Below are 12601 nucleotides of genomic sequence, written 5' to 3' on the forward strand. Positions count from 1 at the left end.
TACCAAACAGGATCATAGACACAATCAATGCTTATAATCTATAGCCACTATCAATCAAGATTCTTAAAATATGCATGAGATCCAAACAAGGCCTGTATCATTTGAGGCGTTACAGAATCAGTGCAGCAATGTAATTCCTGCTGATATATACTCGATTTGCATTAAGGAACTGGCATAATTAATGTTGATCACTTGCTACCATTTCCTACATAGGGGTGAAATTTGAATATGCTCAACTCAGTGAATACAGTGAAACAAAACACAATCTGACTGTTAAAACGATTCATTTGATAGTATATTTAGTTCATTCACTGCAACATTATCTACTATACATGTTAACTGTTTACAGCATAAACCAGAGCCAAACCAGGTGAGAGGTGAGTCTATTCCTTAGTCGACTTAATACTGAATATACAACACCAGTATGTCAAGTATTTACAATACATACATATGTCGAAAGGAGTTCTATGGAAGCTCTTTGCAAGAGCCACTAGGTGGCTATACAAGCAGCTCTCTGCTGATCTTTTCACATACCGCAAAATTCTACTAGCATGTAAGGATTACAGTACCAAAACTATAAGATAGACTGTAGGTATGAAGTCAAGAGCTCTCCTGGAACGATTGCGAGCGTGATAATGCTGCTGGATTCGCCTGAAAAACCTGAGCAGCATCTGATCTCTGTCCCTTGCTCTCGACCTTGGACTGGAAAGGCTTGAAAGTGCCAGGGTCTCCGGGTTTGATGCCAAGGGTGGCCCATATTGAACTCTTTGCAGCTTCATCAGGATCATCGATCCGTAGTGTCTTGGGAACCCACAGTGATTTCTCTCTCTTCTCTTTCAGTGGATTAGAGTCCCTGGAATGTTTACCCAGAGTAGGAGACCCATTGCCCGAGCAGCTGCTGTTGCTTGATGACGACGGGGACATGCAACCGTTAGTTCTGATCCATGGTATGTTCCAAGTCGTGGCTGGCCATCCAGACAAACAGCCCCAAAGCGCAGGTGGCACAAGTGGGTATGGAAATGCAGGACTAGGAAGTCTTGAGGCTGGCATCATTGGAGAGTTCATCCATTGAGCTGAACTAGTACTGCAGCTCTCTGAAGCAGAAGCAGATTCGGGCATACTTTTGCCTGGCACCATCACAGGGAGATTGTTCCATCCTACATTCCAAGGGTACATGAAAGGGGTTCCAAGGTAATATTGAGGCACTGGGGCAACTCCGTTACAATGAACTGGTGCTCCGTTCTTATCGATGTGAACCATGTTTTCAGGCACACCATTGTATGATGTGCCAGATCCAGGGTTATCTTCCCTATTTTCACCTCTTGGTGCTGATCCAGGGTTGTTTACATTCTGCTCATCAATGTTCAGTGTTGACACCATTGATTCACAAAGTGGCACCTCAGGCCCAAATTTTAGAACTGTTTCATTTCGACTGGTTGGCTGTATCGGGGCAGGTGGAGATACAAGAGCATCAGGGAGCACTGACTTTGATATGTCCACTGTAGACCCCAGCATACAATCAGGGGCCATAAGTAATTGACGGTAGTGCAATGATGCATTCTTACTTTTGCGCCGCCCAGCACCAACAGGTACATTCCTCATAGTGCCCCCTGCAGTCCAGTACCGCTGGCAATTCTTACAGAAGTGCCTTGGTTGATTAACATTGTAATTGTTGTAATAGCAGAACTTTGTATCAATGCTGTTGCACCGAGGACAAGGTAGAATCTTATCTGGCTTCTTAAGTGCCTTGTCCTGGACTGATTCCTCATTTGATGTCTTCTCATTCTCCCCCTTTGGATCTGATGCTGCTTTATCTTCAGTACTGTTCATCAGGCCATCGTCTTGTTTCTTATGCTCTGAGGGAGGTAAATTGGCTGGTTCGATATTTTCATGCATTTGTGATGCATTGACTTCCATTTGTTCATCTTTTTTCTCTTGTTGTGCGTCAATTTTCATTTCATCATCATGTTCCTTTTGTGGCACATCAACCTTCATTTCGTTATCCTTCTCCTCTTGTGGTGTGTCAACCTTGATTTCTTTACCCTTCTCTTGTGGCACGTCAACCATTTCATTAGCATGTTTCTCTTCTTTCTCATTGTGTTGATCCTACAAGATTAGAGCAAGAAACTCTTATCCAAGATTTTCAATAGCGCAGTGTAGCAGCAGGCCAAAGAAAAAGGCTACCAGCAGATATAGACAGTCATAGTGGCAGAAAGCATGGAAGCATCAAATTTTATGAAGTTTATGAATTTTCCTGAAAGGGAATTTCATTTTGTTAATCAAGGAACAGAAAGCATGGAAGCATCAAATCACTAACTAATCTGCAATGAACATGCCATGCAGTTCAAATTAAGTCAGATGGAATAGAAAATTCCGCATAAATCCACAATGTTCTTCAACTGCAGCAGCTCGTATACAAATTCTATCGGCTGTAGCAGTGTGGCCTCTTCCATACACAATGAAATGGTACATGAAGCGGAGAAAAATGGACACCCAAGCATCGATGAACTGAAATAAGGGATGATTAAAACCTCCTCCCTTAATCCTGTTTCTCACGCACTCCTAGGCGGCCTGTGTCACTTTCCTGATCATACAAATCTATATACATAGCCCTACAACTCAGATGTAGCAGTGCTGCCCATCTGACAAAAGAGCGAGGCAGCAGCGTTGTGGCGTGAGGCAAGGTTTTTTTTATCGGCCGAAATTCACGGAAATTTTCGAAATTTCCTTTCTATCCACCGGGTCCGATAAAATTTAACATCGGCCAAATTTTTCCCTTATTTCCTGCTTCCACATAGACAACTCAAATTCAGCCATGCGACAATCCCACACTATAATGTTTTATTTTTGTTTTTATCTGTGAACAAGTGATGTTTGATAGCTTAGGAATAGTTTCAAGTCAAATTCTATGGAAATTTTTCAAAACAATTTGAATTTTTTTTGAATTTAGTTCGATATTTCCAATATATCTTGCTTATCCTATTTATTCGTCGCTTCCGATAAATTTTTATTTTCGAAAATGAAAACCTTGGGCGTGAGACTGTTGGTTGGTTGATTGGGACCACGTCTGTCTTCCGCGTTCTCTCTCCACACATGCAAAGACCGGCGCCAAACTTTCTCCATCCAAAAGCTGCAACATGTACCATCATGATATAGTGACAAGACAAGACTGCGTTGGACAACCTACTGCTTCAACCTCCGTGCAAGACAACCGGTGTACTGCCCTAAGCTGCCACTCTTGGACAGCCAGGCTGTTCGTTTGGCTAAATGATAGTAAATTTTCACTCAGAACAGTATTTTTCTCTCATACAAATCAGTTAACAGTACTTTTTTCACGAACCAGCAACGATACGAACCAGCCAACCGAACAGGCTGAGTGACAAGTGTCATGTTTGCTACCGTTGACTAATTTATTGTGATAGAAAAATATTATTTCTTACTAAAGCTTATAAGCAAAACGAACAGGAAGAATGCCATGATCCTGATCCATGGAATGGAAGGACCACTCCACCACAAAAGGGAGCTACACCTTGCACTGATTTCTACCTTTGGATTCCTCAGCAATAACTACTTTGAGGAAGCAAGGCGAGGAGGACGCCATATTCGTTTGGACTTATTTAGCTTATAAGTTATACTTTTTCGGTTAACGAACAATATTTTTCTCTCACACCAAATCAGTCAAATAGTACTTTCAACCATGGCTTATCAACCAAATAAGCCCAAACGAAGCGTATGCCTATTGCTACTGTAGCATGGGTTGCCCCATCTGCACCCCTAGGAAGCCTACAGCTACAGCTACAGCTCTTTGTGGCTGGATCCTGTTCGCTGATGCTGAAATTTGACTTACGCTGATATTTAGGTTGAAATATTGTGAAAGGAAAATATTGTTTCATAGCTGAAAAATAGTTCGGAATAAGCTCAAACGAACAGGTCTACACAAAAGCTTGTACTCGAACTGAGACTGGGAGTCTGGGATCAAGCCATCAAGGTGCCGCTGCCCCCTTCAGAAACAAGGGAACTTTGCATTTGCCGGTTTATGCAGAGTGCAGGAACTGCACTGCTGCCTCTAATGTATCCATCCATTCAGGCCTTCCTAACGCTGTTTTTTTTACTGATAGCCCCAATTATCACGTAGAATCAGATAAAAAATAGATATTCTACGATTGCCACAGTGACTTGTAGAAGCTACATATACTTAGAAAAAGAGAAGGTGGTCCATGCTAAAAAAAAGAAGAGGGAGAGAAAATAAAGGTGAGGTATGATGAAAAGAAAAAATTCTTTACAAACCATATATAATGATAGTTTGCATTATGTGAATAATAGTCATAACATTGTTGAGTCTACGTGAATCACTTTATCTATACTAGACTCACTTACGTCTTGCTCGCTTGGTTTATAAGCCGTACTTCTTCAGTCAACGAATAATATTTTTCTCTCACAACAAATCAGCCAACAATACTTTCAGCCATGGCTTATCAGCCAAGCAAACAGGACATTAGAGTCCTGCCCTCATTGGTGGTGCCCTCAAGTTGGGGCTTGTTTAGTTGGCGATTTTTTTAAAAAAATAGTACTGTAGCACTTTCGTTGTTATTTGGCAATTAGTGTCCAATCATAGTCTAATTAGGCTTAAAAGATTCGTCTCGTGAATTTTGTCTAAACTGTGTAATTAGTTTTATTTTTTATTTATATTTAATGCTTCATGCTTACGTCAAAGATTCGATGTAACGAGGAATCTTGAAAAATTTTGGGAACTAACCTTGGTGCCCTCACTTCGAAAGGAAGGGGAAAAATGTGGTCCAGAATTCCAGGCACAAACTGTGTACGGGAGTTCACTTTTTTGGACGCTATTCCAACCTATTCCTGGTCTTTTTAGGCCTATGCCTATCCATCTACTCGTAAATCCAAATCGAATTTCACGCTGGTCTTGATCGGCCTGCACGTCGTAGCGCCCTGTTCTTACTTAGCTTGGACCTTGGAGACTTGTACTTCCAAATTCTAAATAACCTCAGATGAGACTGACGACATGAAAATTAAATCGCGAACGGAAAAATAAAGTTGAAAAGGGCGCGTAAACATAAATTGAACCACGAGAACGATCACAAAAATCGCATCTCCTCATCCTTCCTTCCATCCACAACGGTAGTGACATGACAACTCTGCCACTCGCTGGAGTGACAACGTGAAAGAGATCATATATACTGACCTCATCCGCCGCCGCCGCAACCTCCGGCGCCCGTGGCTGCAGCAGCTCATCCGGCGGCTGGTCGTGGCGGGGCGGCAGGTCCTCCGCTTCCGTGGTTCCCGGCGCGGGTTCCGGCCCCAACGGGATCACCCGGCCGAAGAGCTTGATCCCAGGATCCTTCTGATCCGACATCCTCGTCCTGCTCTGCTCCTGCACGCGAGACCGGCAGGAACGCAAGCCGCCGCTGCTGCTGCTGCTTACGCGCTCTCGAAGCGGAGAGAGAGAGAGGAACCAAGCTGGAGGAGAGAGAGGCTGAGGCTCTTACTCTACGTGGGAACGGGGTGTTGTGGAATTGAGGAAAAAAACAGAGGAATTTGAGGATGGGGGCCTCGCTCTTAAAAGCGTGTCATCCAAACCAAAAGTTCGCGAGGAGTTGCAAATACATCCCCACAGAATGCAAAAAATGGTATGTGTGTGTTTTAATACTGACATCGTGCGAGAGGTAAATGATCCTTTCAAATCTACCTGAATCTACCATGCTCGCTTCGCTGAAAAGTCAGACTGAGAAGTATTGTTCGCTTATTTATTGTGAGAAAAAAACACTATACCATACCCTGATAAGCCAGACTGATAAGTTCAAACGAACATAGCCGCTTAAACAGTTTTCCATTCAGATTTAACCATAGCTCAAATTTTATGATTCCTTTATTTTTTTAGATAATATCTATTTTTTGACCTTTCATCTCTCGTGATAGTTCGGTTTTCAACCTTAAATTATAAAACCAAAGAGTGATTTACTACTAAAATATTGAAGCTAGACAAAACACAACCCCACAGGCACCACAATATTGCCGTGGTTCTCATCTCATGTGGCGCCTATGAAGTGGTTGACACAGCTAAGGTCTTTGTTTGGACGCAAATATATTCAACTCGATTCATGTGTGTTGGAATAAATTGAGGATAGAATTTTAGTTTAGTTTCTACTCCAAACCACTTCAACGGATTAAAGTAAATACATATGCATCCAAATATGCCCTAATAGTTTCCAAATTTTAATATTTAAAAATATGCCACATGGAATGAATACCAAGGTTGAATTATTGAGGAATTGTGGTTTTGTTTGGTTTCAATAGTTAGTAAGCATTTTTAATGTCTGGTTTTGTAGTCTACAATTAAAAATTAGATTATCACGATAATCAATGGTTGAAAAGTGAATTTTATGCTTGTTTTTATTTATGCACTTGCTTAACACTATCTCTTCTAAACTTTAGTTAAACTTTTCAAAAAATATGTCAACATGTTTAATGGACATTTTTTTTAAAAAAAATGTATCTTTTTTCTAAAAATATAGAAGTTACAAAAGTTAAACTCAAGACAAATCCAAAATGACCTCACGGAGGGTTGGGTAAATCTGAATCAAATGACGAGGATTTCCTATACCCTAGGTTTACCGTCGATCAACCATTAATAGTTTTGTCATCGTACTACCCATCTATATCTATATCTATATCTATATCTATATCTATATCTATATCTAAATTTATATCTATATATATCTATATCTGTATTTATATCTGTATATGTACTATATATATATATGTATGTATGTATCTTATATTTTCAATCTCCACTAGTAATCTATCTCGCCATGCAACATGTTTACATCAGCATCCACTAGCACATGCAATTATCTCGTTATGCAAAGTATCTGATTAGCATTCATTAGCACATCCAACAAGCACATGCCGTTATGCCTTCATTCAAACTATTTACATTAGCAAATCACTCATTTATTAACATATATTTAGCTATCTACATGACAATGCTAAAAATCATGCACATTATGATATAAGTAGTATAATTTTATCTACGATTCTTGTAGCAACACGTGAGGCATTATTCTAGTATCCAACAACATCTAATAAAAGAGTCCTTATATTTTAAAACAAGAGCAAATAAAAGAGAACCCACCCGTTGTCCAAGGGTGTATATGCGAGTCGGCAGTTTCTCTGGGGGCACGACGCAACGCAAAAAGGACCGCAGCGCACAACCCGGTCTGGCGGTTTGCGACCGGGAGACGCCGTGCGCGGGAGGAGTGACAGCTGGCGTCCAGGTCAGCGGCGCGGGCGCCCGTCAGCCACGAGTTTTCGTGGCTGGGAGGCCGCGCGTGTGACGTCAGCTCTCGGGGGGTGCGAATCTTGCGAAAAAGCGGAGCGCAAAGGGGCGGCCACCAGCCCCCGCTTTTCCTACTCTTTTCGTCTTTCTTTTTGCGCCCTTTTCGCCTGAGGCCTCGTATATATTAGGGTTAGGAATCAGTATTTGGTATGGTAGTACTTTCGTTTGTATTTAATAATTATTATCCAATTATTGTCTAACTAGGCTTAAAAGATTCGTCTCGTAATTTACAATCAAACTATGTAATTAGTTATTTTTTTATTTATATTTAATACTTCATGCATGTATCCAAAGATTTGATGTAACGGAGAGAAAGTGAAAAAACTTGTAATCTAAACAAGGCCTTGGAGAGAAAAAAAAACAGCGTGCTGCTGCCCTGCTGCTCGCAAGTCGCATCACGTTTCACGTGCCGTTGTGCCTTTTGTCTCCTGTTCTTGTGGGCCCCGAGGAGCCTTGGTGAGGTGTGGCCCGTGTGGCCCCAAGTAGCTGCCTAGCCTGGCAGATAGCGCCGCTTCCCGGCTTAGCCGTCCCGCCGTCCCGGGTAATTCACCCACAAAAAAGAGTAATCAACGGGTTTACTCAGCTGTGGGCCCGTGGTCTGCAAATACTCCCTGCGTAAAAAAAAATTATGTATGATTTTTCAGATAGATTAGTTGAGAAGAGAAATGTTTCTAAACCCTTGGTTTGTTGAACTTGATTCCCTTAGGGCAGTCTCAATGGTGCATTGATGATGGTTTCTATCCTCATTAAATGACTTGCCACGTAGGCAAAACGCTGACATGGCAACGTAATTAATGAAGAAAGAGAGCAAAAATCATAGAAATGGTTTCTTCATGAAGAAACCAGGTCTACTCTTGACCCAATGCACCAAGAAACCATGAAATCGTCATTGGGGAGAAACCACCAGTTTCTAGGGAGCTCGTGTCGCACTCCCATTGGAGAAAAAAGATAGAGTTAGGAGAGAGAAAGAGAAAATAATTATTACTCATAGAAACCATGGGTTGGAAAACAATACTTTTTTGGTGCGGTATCCTATATCATAGAAACTACTAGTTTCTTTCATTGGGACTGCCCTTAATACAGGGGATATCTCGTGCTTTACTTGTCTAATTAACAGCATGTAGACCTTCGAGGGGAGGCAATGATGAGTACCGCGCATGTATCCGAGGTCCCCTTTGAGATGCACATGGATGTGGATCCGACCCCTCCAATGCTCATGGCCACGATTGCTCACCATGTGCAGGAGAGGCCGCTCGGTTAGGAAGAGATGACGTGGAGGAAGAGAAGCGATGGCAAAGACGAGGTTACACGCGAAAGGGGAATAAACCTGGCTGCATGTGTTCGATTAATGAAATGTCAGATTTATTGCACATGCAGATTCTCCTGTGGATCAAAATTATGTCTAAAGCTCGTAATATTATTTTTTGTGGGATAAATTTTAAATCACAAAATATCACTTTTTTTTATGGATGAACTAAAAAAAAAACTCGGCCTACGGTGGGCAGACAGCCCCCGCAACTTTGTGCTTAAGGAAGAAGACCTTCTCACGCAGGCCGAGAAAACCCCCGAACACCGTGTCCCGCCCTTACACAGGGGCCCGTTACCCTGTGAGTGGGCCGGTCCGTTGCCTGTGCTTTGGGAAACTCGAAACAGGTGAGGGGATTTTTTTAATGGGTACCGGAAATTCTGCCCTCGTCGGGCCTTGAACTCCGGTCGGCAGGTTGAGGCCTCAAGCCTCACCGCCTGACCAGTCGAGCCGAAGCTCGTCTCCCTTATGGATGAACTAACAAAATAGTATTTCTTGTTGTAACTTGCATACCATACGGCCGCAGTGGCAGCCAAAGGAATCACACACGGTCAGACTGAACATGGTTTACGGATTGATGAGCTTTAAAAAAAACACGAATTGGTGCATTTCACATTGTTGTAGGCTGTGCAGTAAGTAGAGGGTCTAGGTTCAAGAGTTCTGCACTTATTAGAGAGACACTTGTCCAGTAAGTACGATGAATCAACAACAATAAGCAGTCAGTTTGCTTGCTCGTATCTGGCTTATAAGTTATGATTTATCAGTCAATGAACAGTATTTTTCTTTCACACCAAATCAAACAATAGTACTTTCAGCCATAACTTATAAGTCAAACCAGCCCAAACGAACATGGCGAAGACTATGGATTAGGCCTGTTTGGATTTACTAGTTCTAATAATTAAGTAGCTAATAGCTAAATGCTACTAATTATTAGCTAGTTTAACTATTAGTTCGTGCTAATAGGTATAGTTGGATATCCGTTGGTGTATCTAAATACAGACCAGACGGACCAAATAATAGAAGGTTAAAATTTTTACTAGCCGTAAACTAATAGATATAATGGATATAACAAAGAGCACACATAATGATACACATTCAAAGTGGTTAAGCAATACGTAGAACACCAAAAGATAGAAAAATATCAATAAAGAGCGTAACCAAAAGTCGTGGAGATGAGGGACGGTGAGCCGGCAAGGGACGAGGAGTGCCTTCGGCTTTGGCCCACCGTAGCTTGGCACGAGTCGGCAAGTGACCGTGTCGCAGTCCCGTGCAACGGAGCCTTGGCGACTTGCGGAGTCGTTAGACATGGAGCTTGGTGCAGAGGGGTGGCGAGCATGAGGCGACGAAGGAGAAACGCAGAATGGGCTATACTTCGGGTGAGAAAAAAAAAGAGGCTACATATGGACTGCTCTAGATACTTATCCCTAATAAAATTAGACCAAGCTGAGAGCTGCAGCCCCCGCACATATCCGTCCCTGTTTAGTACCCCTCACCGACTAATAAATTAATTGTGAACACCTCATGTCGGTGCAGAATGTGACCAACTAGTAAATATTTATAGTTTTGATGTACGTTGTGATCGGAGGTGGCCTAGCACTCAATGACACAGGATTTATACTGGTTCAGGCAACGTGCCCTACGTCCAGTCGAGGTCGGTCGGTGACTTTATTCCCGAGCCCAGGTGCTCGAAGTTTGTAATGGGGTTACAAACGAGAAGGAGAAAGATGAGGTTTACAAGAGGCCCGGTTGGCTCCGACCGGAAGGGCCGAGAGTGATAGGAATTTCACTATGAGCTAGGAGTTCAAGTGTGTGCTTGCGGTCGGAACTTGGTGGTTCTGTGGTTATGAGCTATCGATCTAAGGAACTCTGGCCTACTGGAACCGGTCTTCGATCATTCGGTCCCCTCTGTTGGAGGGAGTCCATCCCCTTTTATAGATGAAGGGGATGTCTTTATAGGTAAGAAGGAGAGGGTACGGATGTTTTTAAGCCTTGTTGCCCACGCTGACGAGGATCAGATAGTGGTAGGCCCCCACAACGCTGTTGATGTCACTGTAGAATGTCAGGTGCACGTGGGAGATGGCGCTATCTTCTTTAGGAAGGGTTGACGTTAGTACCTGTAAAAAACTGTTTGATACCTAGAGGTATGTGAGGAGCCTCGCTATGTTCGCCCGATACGGTGAATCCTGGTGCCCATACCGCTATCGATGTCTAGGAACACACGGGGTTTTTTTACCGTATGGGAGTTTTAGCGGCCCCTACAATACTGTAGTGGGAGACGTCGGCGCCTACAATACTATTTGTGTCAGGGTGGCCGCAGAGTGCTGTTCCGTGCAGGGTATGGTCCCTGGTATAGTGGGTTTGACTTGTGAGCCTTGCCTTGCCTTTCTCCGCACTCCTTCTGGTTCCTTCTGAGCGGGTGTCCCCGATCGGATGGCTCCAGTCGGCTCTGAGTGCGCCGGTCGGAGAAAAGCGGTGAGCAGGGTTCCTACGAGCCCCGGTCGGAGGGACACGGGGTCGGAGTCGGAAGTAGGGCTTAGGGCAGGCCTTCCGATCGGAGAGGCCATCCGAAGGCGGCTGTAGCCCGAACTGAGTGCTCTGGTCAGAGAGGTGGGCCGAAGTAGCTGATGAGCGGGTGTTGCTCTTCTTGGGCCTGTGAAAGGTCCTAATATGGCTAGAGGGGGGGGGTGAATAGCCTATTTAAAAATCTACAAATCAACCAGAGCAATTTGATTAGTATGACAAATAGCGTAATGCAAACTTGCTCTAGCTCTACAAGGGTTGCAAGCCACCTATCCAATAATTCTAGTTGCAATGGTTACTTAGGCACACAAACTTGCTACTCTAAAGAGCTCAACTAGATGAATGTAAACAATAAAGCAAGCTCTTAATTCTAATTGCACTAAAGAGCTTGTATCAACTAGTTTGCAAGAATGTAATCAAGTAAGTAAGGTGATTATACCGCCGTGTAGGGGATGAATCAATCACAAGATGAAAATCAAGCCAATCACCGAGAGAATGCAAAAGACAAGAGACAATCAATTTTCTCCTAAGGTTCACGTGCTTGCCAACACGCTACGTCCCCGTTGTGTCGACCAACACTTGGTGGTTCGGCGGCTAAGAGGTGTTTCACAAACCTCGTCCACACGATAGGACACCGCAAGAACCAACCCACAAGTGAGGTAACTCAATGACACGAGCAATTTACTAGAGTTACCTTTCGGAACTCCGCCGGGGAAGGTACAACTCCCCTTACAATCACCGAAGGTGGCCACAAACAATCACCAACTCGTGCCGATCATTCACCGCTGCTCCAACCGTCTAGGTGGTGGCAACCACCAAGAGTAACAAGCAAAATCCACAGCGCAACACGAATACCAAGTGCCTCTAGATGCAATCACTCAAGCAATGCACTTGGATTCTCTCCCAATCTCACAATGATGATGGATCAATGATGGAGATGAGTGGGAGTGCTTTGGCTAAGCTCACAAGGTTGCTATGTCAATGAAAATGTGCAAGAGCGCTTCCTTGAGCCGGCCATGGGGCTATAAATAGAGCCCCAATCAAATAGAGCCGTTATACCCCTTCACCGGGCAAAAAGCGCTCTGACTGGACGCTCCGGTCATACTGATCGGACCCTGGACTCAGCGTCCGGTCGCCCGATGGACGCCACGCATCACTTGCTTCAAACGCTGTTCATCAGATTCCAACAGCTATGAAACTGACCGGACGCACCGGCAAAACTGACCGGACGCTGAAGCCCCAGCATCCGATCGTTTCTAGTAAGCTCCCCGAGGTGTATTTCTTCGACCGGACGCATCCGGTCCACCTTGACCGGACACATATCAGCATCCGGTGCAATAGCCTAGGTACTATGCCGACTGACCAGTTCGACCGGACGCAAGCTGCCAGCGTCCGGTGCTTTCAGACCCAGCGTCCGG

General features: G+C 43.8%; 1 protein-coding gene across 2 annotated transcripts; it reads right to left on the reverse strand.

Moving 5' to 3' along the window:
* Positions 1 to 282: 282 nt before the first annotated feature.
* LOC136449773 (cyclic dof factor 1-like) lies at positions 283 to 5608 on the reverse strand. Of its 2 annotated transcripts, none has more exons than XM_066449957.1 (2): positions 5204 to 5608; positions 283 to 2106 (listed from the first exon to the last, which is right to left on the reverse strand). In XM_066449957.1, exons 1-2 carry the CDS (start codon positions 5372 to 5374, stop codon positions 601 to 603), a joined length of 1677 nt encoding a protein of 558 aa, XP_066306054.1. In that variant the 5' UTR covers positions 5375 to 5608; the 3' UTR covers positions 283 to 600. The 2 variants fall into 2 exon arrangements, with proteins under 2 accessions (XP_066306054.1, XP_066306055.1); XM_066449958.1 differs by lacking the exon at positions 5204 to 5608 and adding an exon at positions 4757 to 4917.
* Positions 5609 to 12601: the final 6993 nt, after the last annotated feature.

This window comes from Miscanthus floridulus, chromosome 5 (assembly GCF_019320115.1).
Source record: "Miscanthus floridulus cultivar M001 chromosome 5, ASM1932011v1, whole genome shotgun sequence".
Lineage (NCBI taxonomy): Eukaryota > Viridiplantae > Streptophyta > Magnoliopsida > Poales > Poaceae > Miscanthus > Miscanthus floridulus.